Here is a 24,633-nt window from a genome sequence, read left to right as displayed (position 1 = left end):
GATCTCTCTGAGTTTGAGGCCAATATGATCTAGACATAGTGAGTTCCAGGACAGCCAGAGCTACATAATAAAACCCTGTCTTAGGGACAAAAATCGGATTGTGGGTCAGGAGCGGTGACACAGACCTCTGTAGTCCCAGTATTCAGGAGCCTAATGCAGGAGGGTAGCAAGTTCGAGGCCATCCTGAGCTACACAGCAAAATACAAAAGATAGATAGATAGATAGATAGATAGATAGATAGATAGATAGATAGATAGATAGATAGATAAACTGGCTGAGAGCTGAGGTCAAAGGTTGCCAGTTGCCACGGCCCTTAGTCTCAAGCTAGCTGCGTAGGTAAAGAATCTAGAATTTCTCTACAACCAACAGCACCAACTGAGTAATCTGAAGAGCTTGCCGGAAGTGTCCACACATCTTACATAGAACATTTTTTAAATTCTGAGTTTGCAGTGGTCTGGAGTGCCTGGCCCTCGGGGGTCTTTGTAATATTAGATTAGGCAAAGAGGTGGCAGCTCCAGCTCCCGGGCCTCCTCCTGCCCTTCCCAGGCCATCCGTTGCTCTTTGTGAAGAAGGCCTTTTGTGAGAGTTCAGCTCAGCTGACGGACTTTGATGCTCAGCAAAAGTGCTTTCCACTGGGGGTGAATTTTCAGCTGTTGCCCTGTGCTTTTGCGGGCAGCACATCTGTTGGAGCCCGGAGGAGAGGCCAAGGTTGAGCACAGATGGGCCGTTCACACTTGGCCGCCGTGGCTTGGCCGGCAGCTTTGCTTGGTTTGGCTTCCTCCAGACCACTTGGACCGTGTGGCAATTTGGGCGTTGTTTATTTAGCTATTTTTTTCGGCTCTTCTCCTCCTGTGGCTTGCTTTTGCTCCAGCATAACAGCAAGTAGTCTGTTTGTGGACAGAGGGTTGGTTTCAGCTGGATATAGCAAGGGGACCCTGAGAAGAATTAAACCACCATAAATGTCTTTGGCCTTGAGGGGAGCACACCCTCGCTGGCTGCTCGGGTCCATTGAGGCTGAGATAATCCTCCCAGCCTGTTTGTTTTTCTCCTCGTTTAGGTAAGCAGCATTAGTCAAGTCAGGTTTTTGTTTGGTTGGTTTTGTTTTGTCCTGACTGGTCTGGAGCCCTCTGTGTAGCCCATCCTGGCCTCAAACTCAGAGATCCACATAGCTCTCTCTGCCTTCTGAGAGCTCAGATTAAAGGTGTGTGGTAGGACACCAGACAAGGAATAAGTAAAAGTTAAAAGTTAGGAAATAATTCATATAAATAATTTAAAGTTAAAAATAGGTAGCTATGGATCTCACTGTAGTCTGCCTACCTAGTACACTCAGGGGTCTGGGACTTAGCTGTAGGGAAAGCAAACAACATAACAATAAACACTAAAAATAGAATAAATGTTTTAAATTTAGAAATTAACATAAAAATTATCTTTCCCAGTTTTTTGTTTGTATGTGTGGTTGGTTGGTCTCTGCATAGTCCCGGCAGTTCCGGAACTCCCTGTATGGACTAAGCTAGCCTCCAGAATACTGGTCTTAAAGGCCCAGTGTTTGTTTTTAATTTGCAAACTTTTGTTATTCTAAAAAAACTTACAGATAACTAAAAACATCACACTATCCCTCCCTCCCTGCAACCATTATTCATGTTCTTTGCTAGCCTGTGTTTCCTGTTAATAGTTCAAGTTCTGGCAGAGCGTCCATGGTACACTCACGTCCTTAGAGCTGGGGCTGGGGAATTGAACAGGGATGGTGGGTCAACCCAGGATCTAATCAGGCAAGCCCACCCCCACTACCACGGCAGCATGAAGAACCAAACAACCAGAGCGATTACCAGAACCTAGCAATAACCAGAACTCTAGAATTCCAGCTGGAGGAGTGATCCCCTGGCAGAAATGGCAACTTCACAAGAGAAAGTAACCACTCACAGCTGTGCCTGCTAAAATGGGAGCCAGGGAAATCAGGATTTTCTCCTGCCCCGTTTCCTCCCATTGACCACCTCCAACCAGAAACCCATGGGCAGGAGCCACCTCTGGAGGTGCTGAGCAGGGTAAGAGACAAATAGAATGACCTGTGGGGTCAAACCGGGCAGAGTGGGAATTCCCTGAGGAGCTGCTGAGACAGCTCAGTGGGCAAAGACACTGGCTGCCCACCCTGCTCAATCCCACAAGTAAATAAGATATAATTTGAAAAGCAGAAAGTACAGGGCTGGAGAATGACTGCAGTTAGAGCTCGCTCTGCTCTTGGGGAGGAGCCTGGGTTCTGTTCCAAGCCCCTGCATCAGGAAGCTCACACCCATTGTGACTGCAGCTGCAGAAGATGCAGTGCGTGATTCTGGCCTCACCAGGCACCTGCACATCCATCGAGCACACACAGGCATGAATAAAAACAAATTCTTTTCAAAAGGAACTTAAAGAATGAAAAGTACACTATAGCTTCATTTTTAGTATACTCTGTATATATGGATGGTGTCAGCTGCCTGTCTGCTGCTGTGTATACTCGGTATATATAAATGGTGTCTGCTGCTGTGGTATACTCGGTGTATATAAATGGTGTCTGCTGCTGTGCATACTCGGTGTATATAAATGGTGTCTGCTGCTGTGTATACTCGGTGTACATGGAGAGTTCTGCTGCTGTACATACTCGGTGTACATGGATGGTGTCTGCTGCTGTGCATACTCAGTGTACATGGATGGTGTCAGCCGCCTGTCTGCTGCTGTGCATACTCGGTGTACATGGATAGTGTCTGCTGCTGTGTATACTCAGTGTACACGGATGGTGTCTGCTGCTGTGTATACTCGGTGTACACGGATGATGTCTGCTGCTGTGTATGCTCGGTGTACATGGATGGTGTCAGCTGCCTGTCTGCTGCTGTGTATACTTGGTGTACATGGATGCTATGTATACTCAGTGTACGTGGATGGTGTCTGCTGTGTATACTCAGTGTATATGGATGATGTCTGCTGCTGTGTATACTCGGTGTACACAGATGGTGTCAGCCACCTGTCTGCTGCTGTGATAAAACAGCATGGCTAAGGCAGTTTATAGAAGAAAGGGTTTATTTGGGCTTCTGGCTCCAGAGTCGTGATACTGAAGCAAAGGCAGGAGCAAGAAGCTGGGAGTTTACATCTTGAACCACAAGCATAAAGCAGAGAGAGCACACTTGGAATGGCACCAGGCTGTCAAGACTCAGAACCCTTCCCCTAGTGACATACTTCCTCCAGCAAAGCCACACCTCCTGAACCTACCTAACTGCTCTATCAACTGGGGACCGAGTATCCAAACATCTGAGCCTGTGGGGGCCATTTTCATTTTTACCACCACAGGGATTAATTTAATCCCCATTCCAACTTTAAGATTAACCTAAGGATTAGTAAACAGAATACCTTTTTACGTGTGTATTATAGTTGGAATGGGAAGCCTCTCCCCCTCTCCTAGACACTTCCCCAAGAAGCTCATGTCTTGACGGCTTGGTCTGAGTTAGATCCAGTCACTCAGAAGGCTTTGTCTTTTCCCCTCCTTTTTCTTCTTCTTTTCATGAGCTAATAGTGCTGCTCAGATCTGCGTGCATGTGGAGCCTTCCACCCAGTGTAGTCGAACTGCGTTGGAGCCACACACATGAAGACAATGAGCTCTTCCCTCCTCAGCAGCCACCAACTGTGGGTAGCTTCTCTGCAAAAGCTGGGAACCACTCGTGGTGGAGTGTTGACTGCTCTGACTTGTGCGGGTCTTGTACAGCAGTGTCAACAGCTCTGACTTTGGAACTTGGAAGGCAGACATAGTCTTCAAATCCAATGCTTTAATACAGTCTAATCCAAAGATAAAGTAATTTGATGCATGCTAAGGAGCAAGAATAGGAAATTTTTGTTTTACGTGATTAAACCATTTATATTTCTATGACATCAGAAAACTTTGCATACAGTAAACACGCAATTCATAACATAGTCTGACATAAGGTGTTTAGGTGTGTTTGTTGGCGTTGGGTGGAATGACGTCTTGTGCAGTGCAGAGAGGATGTGTTGAGAACAAAGCCTACACTGAAGTTAGGTACTACAATACAGCACGGGTATTGGGAGACCAGAATCATTGTGCATTTGATAGTGAATTAATTTGGTCATCATGTGTTCAGAAACTATGTACTGGGCTGAAAAGGTGCTCAATTGGTGAAACAGTTGAGAAGACTTTAGCTCGAACCCCCAGATGGAACTAAAGGTATAAAAGCTAGGCTCGTCAGGTCCTAGTCTCTGTCCCCGGAGCCAGCGGGGGGGGGGGGGGGGGGGGGAGCCCGTGCTCCAGTGGCATTGGCTTCCCTGGCTGGCAGCAGCAGAGCATGTGCTGGTCCATGGTCACCATGCCAGTTCTTCATGTGATGTGCCAGCCTCCAGTTCCAGGGCCATGGGGGAGATGAGGTAGCCCTTGGATTTGATTGGGGAAGCCCAGTTCGATGGATGCGAAGTACAAGGATGATTTATTTCGGGAGTACGTGCAGTTCCATGAGGGCAAAGTGGACACCACCCCCAGCAAGCAGCAGCCTGGCAGCGATGAGTACCTGTGAGTGGCAGCCGCCACCCTGCTCAGCCTGCACAAGGTGGACCCCTTGCACCGATTTTGGCTGATCCGGTTTTATGAAGTGGTAGAGAGCTCCCTCCGCTCACTGAGCAGCTCCAGCCTGAGTGCTCTGCACTGCGCCTTCAGCATGCTAGAGACGGTGGCCATCAACCTCTTCCTGTTCCGCAGCATCAAGACCTACACAGGCCCTTTTGTTTACTATGTCAAGTCCACTTTGCTGGAGGAGGACATCTGAGCCATTCTGAGGTTCATGGGCTACAAGCCTGAGTTGGGAACTGCTTACAAACTCAGGGAGCTTGTGGAGTCCCTCCAGGTGAAGATGGTCTCCTTTGAGCTCTTCCTGGCCAAGGTCGAGTGTGAGCAGATGCTGGGGATCCACTCGCAGGTGAAGGACAAGGGCTACTCAGCTGGATGTGGTGACTGAACGCAAGAGCACCACAGAGGATGCGCACGGGTGCTCAGACGCTCTGCGGCGACGGGCTGAGAGCAGGGAACACCTGATCACGTCCACAGCTCGTGTGGCACTTCAGAAGTCAGCCAGTGAGCGGGCAGCCAAGGACTACTACAAGCCTCAAGTGACCAAACCCTCCAGGTCGTTGGATGCCTATGACAGCTACTGGGAGAGCAGGAAGCTCCCCTCAAATGCCTCACTGAGTCTGCGAAAGGAGCCCCTGGCCATGGATGTAGATCATCTGCCCATCCCCCTCCTTGCTGACCATGTCCAGCTTCGCATGGCAGCCCTGATGACCTTCCATCCATCTCCCCCATCAATGGCCCTGGCCTGCTGTGCAGTACGCACTTTTCCACTCAGGAAGACGTGGACCTGTATACGGACTCAGATCCCAGAGCCGCCTATAGGAGACAGGATGCTCTGTGGCCGGACGTATGGCTAGTCAAAAACGATGCCCACCCCATCTACCACAAGTGTTCACCCACCAATGAAGAGTCTGCCCTATCCAAGTGCCTAAACTGCAGCCTGTCCTGCAGCTCCGCCCTCTGCCAGTGCTGTGACAGTCTACTGGCCTCCAAGCCCAGCGCCTTTCCACTCCCTGCTCAGCTGGTTTGGGTTTGGGTTCTGGTTCCTTTGAAAGGTCTGTCTCTTAGACTCTTGCCACATCTACCCCTCCCACCACAAAGCCAGCTTGGACTGGAAGGATCCCTTGGGTCGCCTTCAAATGCCCACCAGGAGTGGTGAGCTAGAGGCCTGCTGGCTTGTGAAATGAGCCCTCCTGCCATACCGGGCCTCTCTGGTGGCTCGCCTCTTTTCCTGCTCCCCTGATACAAGGATCCCCTACCTCCCCCCAACTGGTACCAATGGGGAACAAGTCCAGTATTAGCTGAATGCCATCTTGCCAGCTCACTCAATCAGCCCACAGTGTTGGCGAGCTCTGCACTCTGCACAGCAATTGGAAAGTAGACTCTACAGCAGGACTGATGTCCCTTCCTGTTTGCACGCCCCCCCCCCCCCCCGCCACTGTACTCTATATACAGAGTTTGAGGTTATTTTTTAAGTATTTTTAAAAAAAGAAAGAAAGCTAGGCTCAGTGGCTCTCACTGTAACCCCAGTGCTGCGGAGGTGAATAGAGGCAGCTCCTAGTGCTTGCTGGCCAGCCTAGCCTACTCTGCTTGGAAACTTCTAAGTTAGTGAGAGACCTTGCATCAAAAGATAAGGTGGGTGATGCCTGAGTATCTTCACCCACAGCTGTCTCCTGGCCTCTACACGCGTGTCTCCATATGCACACACCCATGTCCCCACACATGTAACAGGAGGAGCAGGCTGCTTGTTGTCCCCGCTGCCCGGCTATGTTACACCCGAAATAATCACACAGAAACTGTATTTATTTAAACACTGCCTGGCCCATTAGCTCTAACTTCTTATTGGCTAATTCTTACATCTTAATCCATTTCCATTAATCTGTGTATTGCCACATGGCTGTGGCTTACTGGCAAGATTCTAACCAGCGTCCATCTCAGTCAGGAGATCCATAGTGTCTGCCACTGTGCCCTTGTTCCCAGCATTCAGTTCTGCCTTCTCCGCCTACCTAAGTTCTGTCCTATCAAAGGGCCAAGGCAGTTTCTTTATTCAACCAATGAAAGCAGCACACAAACAGAAGGACCTCCTACACCACACACACACTAACACACATGCACAAAAAAGAAGTTTCTTGCTATTGATAAACTATCCCAAATTGAGTTTTTCTGCATGTTGCATGACTGCTGCAAAGAGCTACAAATTAATCCGAGTGTTTTAATTGTACTGAGACTTTGTCTCCAGCGGTGGGCATGGCTTTGCGGGTAAGGACACTTAGCCACCCGAGCCTGAGGACGAGTTTGACTCCAGGACCTTCATGGTAAAAGGAGAAAGCTCTGACTCTGACCTCCGCATGTACAGCATGGCTTATATCCTCTGTCTTGGTCACTGTTCTACTGCTGTGAAGAGATACTGTGGCCACATAACTCTTACAAGAGAAAGCATTTGATTGGGGCTGGCTTACAGTTTCAGAGGTTATTCCATAATCATCCTGGCAGGAGCATGGCAGCATGCAGGCGGACATGGTGTTGAAGAGGTGTCTGAGAATCCTATATCTTGACCCATAGGCAGAGAGAGGCAGAGAAGACAAGGCCTGGTGTGGGCTTCTCAAACCTCAGGTCCCACTCTCAGCAACACACTTCCGCTAACAAGCCCACACCTCCCGAGTCTTCCCTGGTGACTAAGCATTCAAATAGATGATGCTATGGGAACCGTTATCATTCAGACCGCCATACCTTCTAAAACATGCATGCACACATATACGTATATAAACTAAATAAGGCTTCATTCCAGGGGAACTAGTGTTTCTATTGCTGTGAGGAGACACCGTGACCATGACGACTCTTACAAAGGACAACGTTTCACTGGAGCTGGCTTGCAGTCGAGAGGTTTAGTCCATTATCATCACGGTGGGAGCACGGCAGCATACAGGAAGATGTAGCGCTGGAGAAGGGGCTGAGAGTTCTGCATCCAGATCAGCAGGCAGCAGGAAGAGAGACTGAGACACTGTCCTGGCTCAAACCTCTGCAACATCAAAGCCCACCCACAGTGACGCCTCTCCTCCCACAAGGCCACACCTCGCATAGTGCCGGTCCCATGTGTCTGCGGGACTTCCCATTTGAGCTGCCACAGTGGGGCAGTAGCAGGGCACTTGCCTAGTGTGGGCAAGCACCTGAGTCCTGCCCCAAGCACTGCAAAAATTTTAAAATGCAGTTCAAGGCACATGGTGACAATAATTCCACAGCACCTGCTGTAGTGAGTGGCTGCCTCTAAGCGGGTCGGCTGCTTCTGGCCCATGATGTCACTAAGGCATCATGGTCATCTGTAAGGGGCTCCATTACTATTCCTGTTTTGTAATCAAGAGCACTGTGGTTGACAGGACAAGTCCACATGGTGGCTCAGTCACTGCTGGGAGTTCTTGAAAATGCTAAGCCCTCATTGAAGGGTGCTATGTGATTGTGTGCTGGCATGAAGGCTGGCTTCTTGAGCAGATTCCAGCCCTGCTCCTTGGTTCACTGCAACTCTCTGTAACATGGAGACCCCTGTGACATCCGTCTTGGGGGATTAAATACATGCTCAGGACAGCACCTTACCCTACTAAGCACTTGGTTAATATTAGCCACTGCCAGGGTGGCCCCAATGCCCATGGGGGCCTCTGGGAATGTGGTTAAAATCAGCAGCAAAGCTCAGTTCCCATGGAGAAATGGAAGGAGCCTGAGCTTCTGAAGCTCGTTACCAGCCAGGAAAGTCCCAGAGTGGAGAATTCGGTTGTCAAGAACATGGTGCGCTGTTAAGTTTCTAATGAAGGGGAAATGGTGGTGGTGGGGGGTACGACAAGAAGGTGACTCTGGGTGGGTTTGCGTGCATTGTGACGTTGTTTCCTCCCCTTTCTGCAGAACTCCATGAAGGTGATGTTCAAATGCCTTTGGAAAAACTGTGGCAAGGTGCTGAACACGGCAGCAGGCATCCAGAAGCACATCCGGGCCATCCACCTTGGGTAAGGTAGCCCGCTCCTCCCCTTGGAGGGCCCCCGCAGCTCGGCTCCCAGGCAGTGTGCTCTACACGGTGCCTCAGGCTCCTCCTGATCCCTGCAGTGGAGGGGATGCTGCTGTTAGGCAGCCACAGTCTCCAGCCGCCCAGTCCCCCTCTCTAAACTCTTTCCTGGGTCATTGACTCAGGTCCTCACTTAAAAAGACTACTCAAGTCTGTTACTCTGGGGTCAAAGACAGGCTGTGCAAAGACACAAAGTATAGAGCACAGCACCAGGGCTCCTCCCCTGGGGGCGGTGAGCACACTTCAGAGAGTCCTTGAGCCCCTGGTGTCTGTAAGATCAAACATCCAAGCGTTCATTGTTTTTGCAGTTCATGACTTAGAACCTCAAAAGCTACTGTCACTTTAAGAGAGTCTCTGAATGAACCGTTCCCCACCCCCAAAGGCAAAAGGGAAAAAGTCATCACCCCTTCAATGATAAAGCCAGATGTGGTGGTCAGACTCAGTCTGTTGCCCAGATGATCCTGTTTTCTTCATAAGAACCTTCCAAAGAGACACAGCTAGGGTTAGGAGCCTGCAGCCCTGGGGTTAACCGGCCTTGCTTTCCTCCTGGCTCTGTCTTGTCCAGGTATCTGGGCTTTAGAAGGGTGCCCCGTGACCATAGTTGTCACCAGTGTGCAGAAGGCAAATGTCAGCATCTGAGTACGTCTGAGTGCTCAACACAGAAGGAAGGGTTCTTGTATCAAACAAAACGAATGTGGAGAAATAAGAGTCACCTTATCAGAAAGGAGCACACGGAGGAAGTGCGTGCTGTGGGGAACGTGGTGTAGGTGGACAGTAAGAGTTCCGAGGTTGCTGCAGCCATGGCCCCATCGGCTGTGAAGAGCAGCCCAGAACTGGCCCCTAAGTCTTCAGGCAAATGTTTGGGACACACCAAAGCTTTGTAGAGCAGGATGCCCATAAGGTCACCAAGCATCAGGAATGTGGCCAAGTGAGGCCAGGCTGTGTTACCCTAGCTGAAGGCTCTGCCTGCGTGTTCAGGAAATGTCACAGTACTGCAGAGCCCCTCCCCTGCCCCCTGGAGTGAGAAGGCCTGCACGGTCTGCCCCCAGATCACTGCTTAGACTGGCAGAAATAGCTCAGAGCAATGGAACAGCTCAGGAATGGAGCAGGCGTCATCCCTTGTCCCTCTCTCTGGGGTCCTCAGTGGCATGCCTGTCAGAAAGCCAAGCCCCACCTGACCTGATACGGCACAGAGACTCGCCCCCAGATGCCAGCAGAGAACTTGCCAACAAGCCCTGCTAAACAGCGCATGTGCTCCGTGAATGTGTATTTAGAGACTGAGAGAGCACAGTTTGCATGCCGGGGGTGGGGGTGGGGGGGCTGAGGGGACACATTCCTGGCTCAGCCACTTGTTGACTTCCTTAGGATCCTTTAACCAGCATGCTCTTACCGTCACCTCGGTGAATTGTACTTCACCATCCAGCCATTGCCCAGGAAAGGACCTCCTGAAGGTTACAGGACCTCAAGCTCCCAGTCTGTGCTTTTTCAGACTGAGGAACCCAGACTTTCCCCTTACTCCACGAGCCCAGGTGTGCCACTGTTGGATACTGGGCGTATTAGTAAGCAGTGACCAAGAGGCATGTCAACCCCGCCCAAAACCAACAGGTCCTACACCTGATGATAGTTCAGACACACCATTCAGACTTAAAAAGTGCACGGTTTTCTCCTCTCTGTTTCTCAGCCTCTCCTCAGCTTCCAGTCTTCAGGGGCTGATCCCCTTCTGTCCCCCTGGAAAATTCATGATTTCCCTCAGGTCTGAGCGTCTATTAGTAGCACTTGGCAGCCAGCCGCAGCTCAGCCTGCCTGTGACTGGAAAGGAAGCAGGGACAGGAATAGAACAGGCACTCATTCCTTGTCCCCCTCTCTGGGGTCCTCAGTGGCATGTCTGTCAGAAAGCCAAGCCCCACCTGACCTGATACGGCGCAGAGACACGTCCCCAGATGCCAGCGCGCTGAAGCGTAGAGGAAATGGAGCGAGGCTGTGAGAAGCCACTGATCTGGCCAAGCCAAAGGCTGGGGGAGAACTTTATTTTAGATCTGTACAGGGATGACTCAAGGGGAAACAAGTTTTCAGTTAGCCACCTCTGGCCATGCTGCCACGGGTGCCCATCAACTGAGGGTGCCCCTTGCTCTCAGCCATTCCAGAGAGTCAGGTTCTGGGGACTTAGTTCTTGGGAAATTTGCAAGGCTAGTAAATGTTGAGTCATAACAGTTACTTAAAACTTTCTGTGAGAAAGCACAATTTTCTTCCAGGTAGAGAAGTTTAAAGGCCCTGGGTAATAGTCTCCTAGTGGGTGTGGCGAGGGAGGCTTTGGAATTTAGTTAAGGCCCTGGATGATAGTCTTGTTGTGGGCAGGCGAGGGAGGCTTTGGAGCTTAGTTCTTGTGTTTATTTACTAAACACTCAGTAGTGCTTCCGCATCAGGTAGAATAGCGAGCTCTCTGCGGTTACTCTGTCGTAAACAAAGAACTGTTCTTGTGATCGCATGTTATAAATTAAGACACCAAGGCAAGGCATGAGACCATGTTGGGCTGCCAGAATCACACTGAATGTTCACAGCCTGAAAAATCCAGTTCCAGAAAGTATGGTCTTGGCCACCATGCCACAGCAGCCTGTGCATCACTCACTCGTGCAGGATTCGGTAGGTGCCAGTCAGTGCCAAGTATGCTGACTGTATGTGGAGTGGTGCAGAGATCAGCAGAAGACAGCTGGGGAAGGGTAGTCATAGTGAGAAGACAAAGGTTTTCAGAGCCCACAACAGGCTGGAGAGATGGCTCAGTGAAGGGTGTTCTGAATGAGCACTGAGGCCAGGAAATCCAGGTCCCCGCTTAGGGTCTAAGTTTCATTATTAGAATAATTTAAAAACACACTCCACTGGAAGCTTGAGGACAATAACATTAGAATTTAAAAGAACCCAGGATGGGCAAGTTGTGAGTCTCAGCAGCTGCCTAGAGAAGGAATGGAGAAGAGAAGGATTAGAAAACAGAAACCCTGTCACTAAGTTGGCATAGAGGACAGCCACCTGGGTGCAGGCAGCCACATAGGGAGGAGGGGCTCTGGGGGAGTGTAAGAATGTACCAGAGAGAGCATACCTAGTTTCTACATCTAATGAATGAGACAGGGAAAAAATAAAAAAAGTCAAGATTCAGAAAGGTGGTCAGACCCAGCAGACCTTCATAGTGACTTGTAAGGACTGAGCTCCCAGGAGGAATTCTGGGAAGGAAAGGTTCAGTATTTCATGAAAAGTCTGGATGTGGTAGTACATGCTTTTAACTCCAGAGCTCAGGAGGCAGAGGCAGGCAGATCTCTGAGTTTGAGGCCAGCCTGGTCTACATAGTGAATTTCAGGAAAACTGGGGCTATATAAAGAGACCCTATTTCTAAAAAGAAGAAAAAAGTAAAAGGAAGGGAGGAAAGAAAAGATAAAAAAGGAAGGAAAATCTTTAAAGGAATAATTACTCCATTTATGTCCTAAACGAGGCTCAAAGTGAACCTTCCTTGCTCGGGATGATTGTACCTTCCTAGGGGGTGGTTCCTGATTGACCAACTTTTTCAAAAAAAGCTATGGTGGTCCTTTAAAAATAATGTCCATTTCCTAAAATTCCTAGGGGGTTTGGTAATCTCCAGAAGAAACTCTCCAGATCCCTGAGCCATCACAGAGGCCAAAGCGGCCCCACCTGAGCCTGCCTGAGCCTTCATTCCAGAGTCCCAGCCCTGCTTTGTTAGTTGCTTTTTCATCGCTGTGAGGAGGCTCTGTGAGCAGAGCAGTTCACAGAAGGAAGAGGCTCTTCGCTTACAGCTCCAGAGGGCTAGAGTCCGAAATGCAGAGGAAGGCTCGGAGCAGGTGCCAGGAGCGGGAAGCAGAGAGAGCAAGCAGGAAGTGGGTGAGGCTCTAAACCTCCAAGGCCTCTTCTGGTGATATACTTCTTCCACAGGCTGTACTTCCTAAAAGTTATATAACCTCTCCACATAGCACCACCAGCTGGGGAGCAACTCTTCAAATACATGAGCTTGTGGGGGTGCTTCTTAGCGAAGGCTCTGTGCTCCCTCCAGAGCCCCAGCGTTGCAGGTGTCTGCTTGTCTGAGCAGCCTGTGTACAGCTCAGTACCCCAACCTCTATCCGTAATTACGGACTCTCAAGTATTGCTTTATCTCTTTTACTGGGACTTAGCAAAGCCTCTTATTAAATGGCTGTGTGTTAGGGATTTCTTGTCTGCCTCTAGAAAGCCTGGCAGTGGTGGCGCACGCCTTTAATTGCAGCATTCACACAGTGGGCAGAGACAGGCAGATCTCTGAGGTTGGAGGCCAGCCTGGTCTACACACAGAGTTAGTTCCAGGACAGCCAGGGCTACACAAAGAAACTCTGTCTTGAAAAACCAAAACCAAACAAAACAAAAACAAAAATTTTCGTCAAAGCAGAGTCTATGTTTTGTTCCTGTTAGAAGGTGGAATGTTTTATATGTGATATATTCAAATAAATGATTCTCAGACAAGTAAATGGATGGATAGGCAGGAATGTGGATGAACGGTGGACAGATAGATGGGTAGGTGGATGAACGGGTGGATGGATAGGGAGGTAAGTAGATGAACGGGTGGATGGATAGATGGGTAGGTGGATGAACGGGTGGACCGATAGATGGGTAGGTGGGTGAACGGGTGGATGGATAGGGAGGTAGGTAGATGAACGAGTGGACGGATAGATGGGTAGATGGATGAACGGTAGATAGGGAGGTAGGTGGATGAACGGGTGGATGGATAAATGGGAAGGTGGATGAACGGATGGACGGATAGATGGGTAGGTGGATGAACGGGTGGACCGATAGATGGGTAGGTGGGTGAATGGATGGACGGATAAATGGGTAGGTGGATGAATGGATGGATACATAGGTGGGAAGGTGGATGAACAGGTGGATGGGTGGGTGGGTGGATGGATGGATAGGTAGGGAGGTGGATGAGTGGGTGGATGGATGGATAGGGAGGTGGATGAGTGGGTGGATGGATGGATGGGTAGGGAGGTGGATGAGTGGGTGGATGGATGGGTGGGTAGGGAGGTGGATGGGTGGGTAGGGAGGTGGATGGGTGGGTAGGGAGGTGGATGAGTGGGTGGATGGATGGATGGATGGGTGGGTAGGGAGGTGGATGAGTGGATGGATGATGGGTGGGTAGGTGGGTGGGTGGTAGGTAGAAAGATTACTCTAAGAAGTCTTTCTCTATTTTCTGTTTCTGTGGTGTAATACCTGATGCCAAGTAAGTGAAAGTAGCAGAAGTTTATTTGGCTCACAGTTCTGGATGCTGAATCTATGGCATTAATGTAGACATCTAGAATTTCATCATCTGGTGAATTTGATGCGGTCAGACACACCAAATCTACTCGCTTGTCTCCTCCTTCGGAGCCACTAGTGCCATCACGCCCGCATCCTCTTGACCTTTCCAAACACCATTAGCGTAAGAGTGTGGAAGCCACGTTACTAGCAAACAGTGTTGGTGGTGGGCACGGTTAATGAAGACCTCCCTCAAAGGGTCTCCGAGTGCTGCAGAGTAAGCGTGGCGGCTCCCAGGCCAACAGAGAGGTGTTCCAGGTCGAAGGAGTGGCCTGACCAAGATGGAGGCAGATGGACGGGTCGCTGAGCTTTGCTTCCTCCTCCCTAGGCGAGCTGGGGAATCCGACTACAGCGATGGAGAGGAGGATTTCTACTACACTGAGATCAAGCTCAACACGGACTCCACGTCTGAGGGCCTGGCCCCGGTTTCACCCTCACAGTCCCTGACCTCACCTCCCACGTTTCCTGCCCCAGACTGCAGCCGAACAGAAGCGCCTTGTGCCAAAACAGACCCCAAGCCGATGACACCGCTGAGCCGCTCAGCCCCCACCACCCTCTACCTCGTGCACACGGACCATGCTTACCAGGTAACGCGCTAGGGTCCTGTCAAAAGCAGTAGCCCCCCTGCCTGGAGCTGCAAGAGAACTCAATAAAACAAAGCACCATGCATGGCAACCAGTAATTTATTTGGTTTTTCTATTTTTCAAACTCTTAGTCATGATCTCAAGTCGTAAGTGGTGGATCATGCCTTTAATCCCAGCACTGAAGATGCTGAGGCAGGAGGATCATGAATTTGAGGCCAGAGCTGGGCTATAGAGTTTAAGGGCAGCCTGACCTACATAGTTGAGACTCGGGCTCTAAAGTCAAACAACAAGAAGGGTCTGGTGGCCCAGGGCTGTGCTCTTGGTTACTCAGGAGCCTGACGCAGGAGGATCACAAGTTTGAAGCTTGCTAAGATGATAAGGCACATCCATGACCATCCTGGTCAACTTGGTGGTAAAAGGGAAAGCAGAGGGCTTGGGATGAGCTTAGTCTTAGAGCGCTTGCTCCTTTGCCAACCTTCAGCACCGCTGGGGGACAGTCATGACCTCATTCACATGGACCCTGGAGATTGTTCTTAAACTCCCCAGAGCCAGCTGAAGGCCCAGTCTCTTAGGAGCTGTTAAAAGGGTAAAACTCTTAGCCACGTAAAAACCCTCAGGTTGGTGACTGCCATAGCTTCCAAGCATCTGATATGTGAAAATTAAGCCAAAAATGGTGGCATGCACCTTGAGCAGGGGACCTCTGAGTTCAATGCTAGCCTGATTTACAGTATTAAGTTCCGGGTCTGTCAGGGCTTTTTAGTGAGACCTTGTCTCAGAAGGGTAAAGTCAAGAGACCAGCAAGAGACCAGCAATGTATCAGGCTTGCCCCGAGCCTAAGGAGTCGCTTAGTTCCCAGGACCTACATGGTATAAGGAGAGAACAATGTCTGGAAATTGTCTTCTGGCCATCCACATGCTATATACATGGCCACAGGAAATACATTTCTTTTAAAGGTGTCATTTGTTTTGTTTTGTTTTGTTTTTGAGGCAGTGTCCCTCAATATCCCTGGCTGTCCTGGAACTCACTAGAGTACACTGGTCTCGAACTCACAGAGATCCGCCTGCCTCTGCCTCCCAAGTGTTGGGGCTAAAGGTGTGTGACACCATGCCTGGCTAATTTAACATTTTTAATAAAAACTGAAGTGAATGAAAAGTTGAACCTTGTTTGGCAAGCTTTGGAGCAGTGACAGAGATCATACTGCGTAGCTGGGATTTCAGTATCTCCACTGCTAAGTAGGTAGCTAACCCTCTCCAGTGGCTGCTAGTGCTCCCCAGTTCAACAGTGTCAGCACCCTGTAGAAGTTGTTTCAAATGGAAATTGTTTGAGCACTGCCCAGACCAATCGACTGGGTCATAGCTAGGACTCCAGAAGCCTAGGGACTGCCATGGCTGCCCTAACAATTGGGGTACCTCAGGCAACTTCATAAAAATCTTCCCGGCATTTTTGAAATTACGTTCCCCTACCTATTTTATAAAAAAATCCAAATAACTATATAGTACACTGTTGACTGAGTTTTCTGTCTCGCCTGGTCCCCATGGTCTATATTAGTTATAAAATGATTGGCCCATTAGCTCAGGCTTCTTACTAACTCTTATAACTTATATTAACCCATTATTCTTGTGTATGTCAGACACATGGCTCAGTACCTTTTCCAGCAAGGCAGTCACATCTTGCTTCTTCTGTGGCTGGGCAACGACTGCATAGGAATGGGCTTCTTCCTTCCCAGAATTCTCCTGTTCTCATTGACCCGCCTCTACTTCCTGTCTGGTTGTCCTGCCTATACCTCCTGCCTGACTACTGGCCAATCAGCGTTTATTTTAAAATATAATTGACAGAATACAGACCATGGTCCCACACCAGTATCCGATTAATTTAATTTAAATAATCATTTTAATCATTCTGATAGTTTATGTGACTGACTACCATGGTTTTCCATTGTCGTGTCCACATGGAGCTGGGCATAGTATTACGTGCCTTTAATCCCAACACTTAAGAGGTGGAGACAGCCTCAGGATTTTAACAAGTTTGAGGGTAGTCTAGGTCAAAAAATAAATAAAAAACAAGAAAAAGGGGGGTGGGCTACTATGAACATTCTCTGCCTGTAGCTTTTTTAGCTTTCATTGTAATTCTCGGCAGATGTCATCTCATTATTGAGTGATGTAGAACATGAACGAAGAGTTTATGGATATTTCTATCTACTGCCAACATGTTTCCCAATGATGCCAGATAACACAACCACCATAACTAGCTGGAGTATTTGTAATTCATAAACAAAAACAAGTAAACCTGGAAAAGACAGATGCAATCACTTTCTATATAGACTTGACTTCTGTCATCTCATTATAGCTATTTGATCAATTTTAAGTTTTTTATTAAACTTTCATTTCTTTTGTGTACATCTGTATACATTTGACATATTGTACATGTAGAGGTCACAGGACCTTTCACTCTGTGGTCCTAAGGATCAAACTCAGATCTTCAAGCTTGTCAGTAGGCATCTTTACCTGCTGAACCACATCATTGGCCAAGTCTTCTGTGTTCCGAATACACGATTGTGCAGCAAATATCGTTGTATCCATTTTCTTAGAATCAACCCTTAAACGTGAGGTGTCTGATGGGCAAAACAATGAGAATTTTAATGTATATCACTAAATTACACTTCTAAAATATTTATAACTCACATGTACCCATTTCCAAATGTATTGTTCAGGTATTTATTTTCTGATTTGATAGTCAAGAATTACTTGTATATGTCCAAAAATTTGGTGATTGAATTTCAGAAACTGAGAGCCAAAAGCCATGTCCTATGCCTCAAGTAGATTGAGGCGTATGTATAAGATTGCTTTGATATAAGCATATATAAGATTGCTTCTATAATGTATATGAAAGGCTTGTTTCTGGCTACTCTATGGCTCTGTTTAGTCTCCGCCTGCTAGCGTACATTACCAGAGCTGCCCTGCCTGTCCCCGTAGCCCAGCTTTGGTAATGAGGGCCAAGACCCTGGACAGTCAGTCTTTCCTACAGTCCTCTCTGCTTCCTGTCTCACAGGCCACGCCCCCGGTGACTATTCCGGGGTCTAAGTTCACCCCCAACGGCAGCAGTTTCAGCATTTCCTGGCAGTCTCCTCCGGTTACGTTCACCGGCATTCCCGTAAGTACCGAAGCATGGCGAGGTGAGCCAAAGGGACACTGAGAGAGCCAGCTGTGGAACAGACATGAGAAAGATGGAGGTGGTGCCCAGAGCACCACCACGGGTTAGCCCGAGACTTTATGTAGTGGAGGATGGCCTTTGGCTTCTGCCCCCGCCCCATGAACGCTGGTATTACAGGTGCATGCATCACATCTATTTCCAGAGGCACATGCTTCCTTCTTTTTTAAAATTGCTTTAGTTTTCATTTTACCTGTATGAGTGTTTTGCTTGCTTGTATGTCTGTGCACCACATGTATGCAGTGCCTGTGGAGGCCAGAAGAGGGCGTCAGATCCCCTAGAACTGGAGTTACAGATGGATGTGAGCCTCTGTGTGGGTGCTGGGAATCAAACCCAGGTCCTCTGTGGAAGAGCAACCAGTGCTCTTAATGACTAAGCCGTCTCTCCAATCCCAGGTATATTGTCCTGAATTGACACTTGTAGATTCATGGGCAAGCTGTTGTAATTGAGGTGGGTGCAGCGTCTCTGGGAAAAGATGCTTTGCCTGATACTTTAGGAAGCCAGAAGAGTGTGTTAACTGGTGATGCTGGGCCATGCTGTGTGCATCTCCAAGGACTGTAGAGCGAACAGTTTGACCCATCTTCCTGCAGAGGTTGTTTACCATTACAAATCTCTCCATAAATCTTGTTAGTTTGACATATTGTCCTGGAGGTATGCCATCTGAAGATCCAAAAGTTAAATAAATCGAAATCACTTTTTTTCTTTCAAAGCTTAAGCAAAAATAAAATAAAGTAAATGAATGCTAAATGTGCAGCCATATTTAGGTGCTAAATAAAAATTAACTCAGTGTATTAAATGGTCCTGCTAAATCACTATGGATTTACTTGGCTCCTAACAGTTCATTTTAATACATTCTGGATCCGACCTAGTTTTCTCCAAGACTGACCTGCACTGTCGCCATCTCCACAGCGGGTGTGACTCCCCATGCGGCTCAGAACTAAGCTAATGATAGCAGATGTTAACGCTTTATTTTTTCTCCCCTACCTCACCCCTCCTGCACTTACACAAAGCAACTCCTTGGCAAGCCCCAGCAAGGTTCCAGAGGTTTCAGCTCCTAAGGATGAATAACTGTGCTGTGTTCTGCCCATTAATATTTACCAAACTCAACAAAGGGATTGGTGACAGCAAATGGCCTCCTTCTGGCTTCCAGAAAATACTCCTGTGATTTCTAAAACACTACCGTAAACATGGAATAATTACTAAAGCCGCTGAATAGCGGTAGCCCCTGGCCACTCTCAGGGAGTGACCGTGGACACTCTTGCGTTAGTTTTGTTTGTAGCACAGACATTTGTCCACTCCTGTTCCCATTGGATAAGAACCACTTCCTCTCAGGACTTTCCCTTGGGAGATAAAAAGGCCCAGAGTGCCTTGCCGTTTGCACATTGCCATTAGCCCATCTGTGATGGTTAGTGCTGCCAACTTGACAGAATCTAGAATTCCCTGGGAGACGGGCCTCTGGACATGCCTTTGGGAGATTGTCTTGTGTTAATAGAAGTGGGAAGACTGGGGTTGTGGTGGCAGCAGTGTGGGAGACAGGCATGCAGAAAAGAACATAGAAAGAGAAATGGGAAGCTGGCCTGCCATGGTTGGCACCATTTCCTGCCTGAGAATCTAGACAGTATAAATGAAGGGAACTCGACAAGAGATAAGCATGTATCCATCACTCCCTGCTTCCTGATTGTGGCCACGATGCGTCCCTGCGTCAAGTTCCCACTGCCTTGACTTTCCCATCATAGTGGAGTGTGCCCTTGAACCGTGGACCAGAATAAAGTCTTTCCAGCATATTCTATTATAGCAGCAGAAAAAGGGGGGCTAAGATGCCTTCTTTGATAGCCTAGCGCATTTAGTTACTTTCCCTGTTGCTATGACCAAATATACAACAAAAGTAACTTAAGGAAGGAAGGGTTTATTTGGTCTTACAGTCCACTGTGGTGGTGTTGGGTGTGGCAGTGACTGGCCATGTTGTGTCCACCGTGGTGGTGTTGGGTGTGGCAGTGACTGGCCATGTTGTATCCACTGTGGTGGCGTTGGCTGTGGCAGTGTCTAGCCCTGCAGTCCACCGTGGTGGCGTTGGGTGTGGCAGTGACTGGCCATGTTGTATCCATTGTGGTGGCAGTGGGGGTGGCTGTGTTGTGTTCACAGTCTGAAGCAGGGAGGTATGAACGCTCACACCCAGTCTTTTTCTGGACCCAGGCCACAGGAACCCACGTTCAGGGTAGGTTTTACGTGCTCCCTGATGCCTTTCTGGAAAGCCACCCCAGAAACACCCAGAGTGTGTGCTCTAGGTGACACACGACCGCACCTAGACTGAAAGCTGCAGACCCGCAGTGACAGCTCCTTAGCTTCTGCTTTAACGGAGGAAGACTTTGCAGCACTCAACCATTCATCTGGTGTAAAAATAAGGATAGAGTGAGACAGGAGAGCCTCGGGTTTCCTCACCGCTGCTGCAACAGTCCAAACTCTTGTTTTCCACTGCACTCTGGCCTCGTGCACCAGGCAGATGCTCACTGTGAAGCCACATCTCTCTTTCTAGTTGTTATTTTGATACAGGATCTTACTTAATTGTTCAGGTTGAACTTAAACTCACACTATAGCCCAGGCAAATGTTATATTTGCTACCCCGCCTCGGGCTCCACTATGCATAGCTTCTACTGGGCTGTTTTTAAATTAAACCGTCAGAGAGATCTCATTCTGGGTTTTAACCAGCTGTCTGTCCTCCCAGTTCCTAAATGTCCCTGCAGGATGCCAGCCAGGATTCCTTATGGTGTTTGTTTTCCAACAATGAATCTTCGAAGTAAGTCTTCTATGAACGCCATAGCTGTCTCTTCAGTCTTAATCCTCCCCACTGAACTGGCCGTCTTTTGGTCCAGTGAGTTGTCAGTTAACACCCAGTGCTCAGCTTTTGATAGCCACCATCCCAGGCCTGAAGGAATTCCTGGTTTATTTACTTACTCAATTACATATTTATTTACAAAATATTTCATTTCTGTGTTAGTTTCCAGGGACATTCTAGCAGCGAGATTGCACTTACATGCACTATCTGGGTTAACTGGAAATTCTGCTTCCTGTGGCTGTTTCTCATTTATTCTTTTCATTTTGTTTTGTGGTTTTGTGTGGTTTATATAATTTTATATACATGTGTGTGTGCGTGTGCATGCATATGTGTGTATACATGTGTGTGCACAAGGTGTGCAGACAGGAGTGGACACCAGTTGTCCTCTGTTGTTCTGCACCTTCTTGATCCAGGCAGGTCTCTATACCTGGAGCTCATGTATCTAGTTAAACTGCTGCTTAGTGAGCTCCGTGCATCTGCCGGCCCCACCTCTAGCACGAGGGCTACAGTTAGTGAGCTCCGTGCATCTGCCGGCCCCACCTCTAGCACGAGGGCTACAGTTAGTGAGCTCCGTGCATCTGCCTGCCACCACCTATAGCACGAGGGCTACAGTTAGTGAGCTCCGTGCATCTGCCGGCCCCACCTCTAGCACAGGGCTACAGTTAGCTCCGTGCATCTGCCGGCCCCACCTCTAGCACAGGGCTACAGTTAGTGAGCTCCGTGCATCTGCCGGCCCCACCTCTAGCACGAGGGCTACAGTTAGTGAGCTCCGGGGACCTGCCTGCCACCACCTATAGCACGAGGGCTACAGTTAGTGAGCTCCGGGGACCTGCCTGCCACCACCTATAGCACGAGGGCTACAGTTAGTGAGCTCCGGGGACCTGCCTGCCACCACCTATAGCACGAGGGCTGCAGGTGTCACTGTGTCCATTTTACAGGGGTGCTGGCTTCCACACTTTGGTCCTCATGATTACGCCACGGGCACTCTAACACCTACTGAGTCTCTCCCAGCCTCCGTCCCCCATTTCTGATTTATTCTTAGACCAGAGAGTTTCCAATCTCTCTGGTTTGTAATCTGCTTTGGCTGAGACTTAGGTAAACACTGCAGCAGTCAGACTTGCCGTTCCTATTTTAAGGGTCTGGTATATTTTTAAAAGCTTTGCTGGACTCTAGAAAGACAAGAATGGAGCACAAATAGTATTCCTTATGCTCCCGCATGCCCTGTCGGTGCTTTCAGAGAGAAAAGAGTAGGAGCCTGCTGGCCTGTTGCCCCGTGGGCGGGCGTTCTGAACAGTCCATCCCACAGCCGCAGGATTGGCATGTCCACGGACTTGGTGCCAACCAGTGGCTCACCCTAACCCCTAGAAAACAGGGAGCCAAGCAGAACCCAAGAACATGACTGAAGTTCCCTACTCTGAAATGGTTTCAGATGGCAACTCTCAAGTTTTTAAATTATAAAGAACATTAAGGATGAGTCTGTCTAAAAATTCCAACCCAGTGGTTTCTATGTTATAGACATTTCTTCTGTCTTTGTGCTCCAAGACAGATGTCCCTAGGTGGTCACCCTGGGTCACCGGTGCCCCTCCTTCTGCATCTTTGAGCTCTGGTATTGGAGAGAGCCGTGAGGACACCCCTAGAGAAAGCCCTAGAGCAGCCCCCAGGGCTGCAGGCTGCTGCGTACTTTTGTGCGAGCGCTTCCCAGTGTATGTCCACAGAGACTCTTGTGCAGCACCACTGCGCTTCGCTAGCCTGAGCTGGGCGTGTGCAGGAGGAGCAGGCCGTCCTTACCACTGCTTTCCTTCTCATCTTGTCCTGGTGGCTGGCCTCTACTCCTCACAGCTACAAAATGCCGCTCTCTGTTATTTTGACTGAAAACTAAGAGCTCTTGGTCCCTTTGTCTCAAGCTACCACAGCAAAACTGCATACAGTAGGCAGTGTAATTGGCAGCGGACTTCTGGAAGCCGCGAGTCCAACAATGGCTATTGACTGTTTACCTCTGGTGAGGGCTCTCCTGGTTTGGAGACGTCTGCCATTGGAGCTCTGCCTTCAGTTGGCTTTTCCTCAGTGTCAGCAGTGAGAGAGAAGGGGCACGTGAGTGTGTGTGCGTGCATGCATCTCTTCTTATAACACTGGCCCTATTGGATCCGGGCCACCCTGTGGCCTCATCTCACCTTGATTCCTTGAACACACCCAGACTGAGGATTTAAATTTCCAACATAAAATTTTAGGAGAAGTGGGGAGGCCAGGCATGCTGGTATATACCTCTATTCCCAGCACTTGAGAAATAAAGACAGAAAAATCAAGAGTTTACAGCCAACCTCAACCACATAGTAAATTTGAGACCAGCCTGAGCTACATGTTCCCAAAAGTGGGAGGAAGTGAGTAGAAAGCCCATGCTTCACTTGGGGTAGTGTTGTAGTTCAGATATGAAGTGACATACCACACAGGTTCATGTGTACATCATTCGGTCCCTGTAACATGGGTCCTGTTTGTTGGGGTTTCAGTCACGCCCTTTACCCCACAACTGTTTAGCCCCAAAGAAAATCACACATAGGTCTCCATAAATTATAAGCTGATTGGCCCATTAGCTCTAGCCTCTCACTGGCTAATTCTCACATCTTGATTAACCCATTTTTCTGATATTTTAGCCATGTGGCTCAGTACCTTTTTTCAGTGGGGCAGATCACATCCTGCTGCTTCGGTGGTCTGGGCAGGAGTGGGAGGAATCAACTTCCTCCTTCCCAGAATTCTCCTGTTCTCATTACATCATTTCTACTTCCTGTTTGGTTTGCCCACCTGTATTTCCTAGCTGGCCAATCAGTGTTTATTTATAACATGATTGACAGATTACAGACAATTCTCCCGCACCAGGTCCACACCTGGTGATGTGTAGAACACCTTGAGGAGGAAGAGGAGCCTAGCTGGAGGAAGCGGATTGATGCTGGAGGCTCCTAAAGTTCATATCTGCTTCCAGAAACTGCTTCTGAAGCTGAGCAGGTCGTGCCCTCGCCCAGGATGGTGGATGAATCCCTGAACTGTGAGCCCGGATAAGCTTCTCCTGTGGGTTGTTTCTGTGACATATTCTGTCCCAATCACAGGAAAAGTAGCTAGTACAACTGCCTGGGCTTTGTTTTTATTGCCTAGAGACAGGGTTGTGAATGCTCCTGAGAGATAATTCCAGTCACTATGAGAAAGAGAAGATCACAAGGAAATTTCTCTAAAACACATACAGAAAGGCACCACGAATCCATATGATTGCTCCCATGTTAGGCACAGTTAAAATCCCTGGCTCTAGCATCCATGAACTCTGACCTCAAGCCAGGCACAGGACTTTTCTAAAGCAATCCCGTGTTGCTCAGCACAGTGCCTGGTATGAGGCGAGCGAGAGATGCTTACGCTTACTGCTGTTGTTACTGAGAACAATGGAATCAGACTTCCTGTTTAGAAAGTGCTTCGTATAGCTCAAGTGTCCTCACTACCTGGGAGAGATTAGCTGTGATTTCAAACACTATTGTTCAGAGTTCTCTAAACTCGCTGGAAGTCATTATCTACTCAGTAAACATGTTGTGGTCCCATAGCCTAAGAATTGTATTCATTTATAAATAATAGCATCTAATACCATCCATAGTACTACAAAGTATGTTTTATACTTGGTAAAATATACTTCAAGGTAGACTTTTGAAAAAGTTTGAGGTACAAAACAAAGATTAAAATGTAGAGAGCAGGGCCAAGGAGATCCTGGGTGGTAAATGCTTGCTGTATCAGCCTGACAATCTTGAGAGCTGTTCCTGGACCCATGTGCAGGTGGCAGCAGAGAGTGGGCCACCCTGGTAGCCCTGGCCATGTTGGTGTTGAGGGTAGCGGTGTGGAACTGTGTGGAACTTGGAGCTGGAAAAGCCATTGTGTGCTCCGAACCTTGTGTGCTTTTCCATGGGCATTTGGAAGATAATAATGAGAGAAAGGCCGCCAGCAGGGTGCACGCGTCCCTACTGTGTGGGGTCTGGGACAGGGACACCAATCAGCAGGATCCTCCTTACCTTTATTC

At 48.7% G+C, this 24,633-nt stretch overlaps 1 protein-coding gene and 1 pseudogene across 2 annotated transcripts in view; both read left to right on the top strand.

Annotated features, from left to right (window-relative positions):
- Znf704 (zinc finger protein 704) overlaps positions 1–24,633 on the top strand; it is a 209,128-nt gene that overhangs the window by 172,074 nt on the left and 12,421 nt on the right. For both annotated transcript variants that reach the window (XR_009058408.1, XM_057790241.1), the window contains exons 5-7: positions 8,489–8,589; positions 14,293–14,551; positions 17,597–17,698. Coding sequence is in view for 1 of the 2 variants with exons in the window: in XM_057790241.1 (XP_057646224.1) it covers positions 8,489–8,589; positions 14,293–14,551; positions 17,597–17,698 (462 nt within the window). In the remaining variant the exon portion in view is untranslated. The remainder of the gene's footprint in view (positions 1–8,488; positions 8,590–14,292; positions 14,552–17,596; positions 17,699–24,633) is intronic.
- On the top strand, positions 4,425–5,756 carry LOC130888233 (spermatogenesis-associated protein 2-like; annotated as a pseudogene).

The sequence above is a fragment of the Chionomys nivalis genome, chromosome 16, assembly GCF_950005125.1.
Source record: "Chionomys nivalis chromosome 16, mChiNiv1.1, whole genome shotgun sequence".
Classification (NCBI taxonomy): Eukaryota; Metazoa; Chordata; class Mammalia; order Rodentia; family Cricetidae; genus Chionomys; species Chionomys nivalis.
The sequence above is the reverse complement of the archived record's forward strand: the minus strand, read 5'-3'. Positions and strand labels throughout refer to the sequence as shown.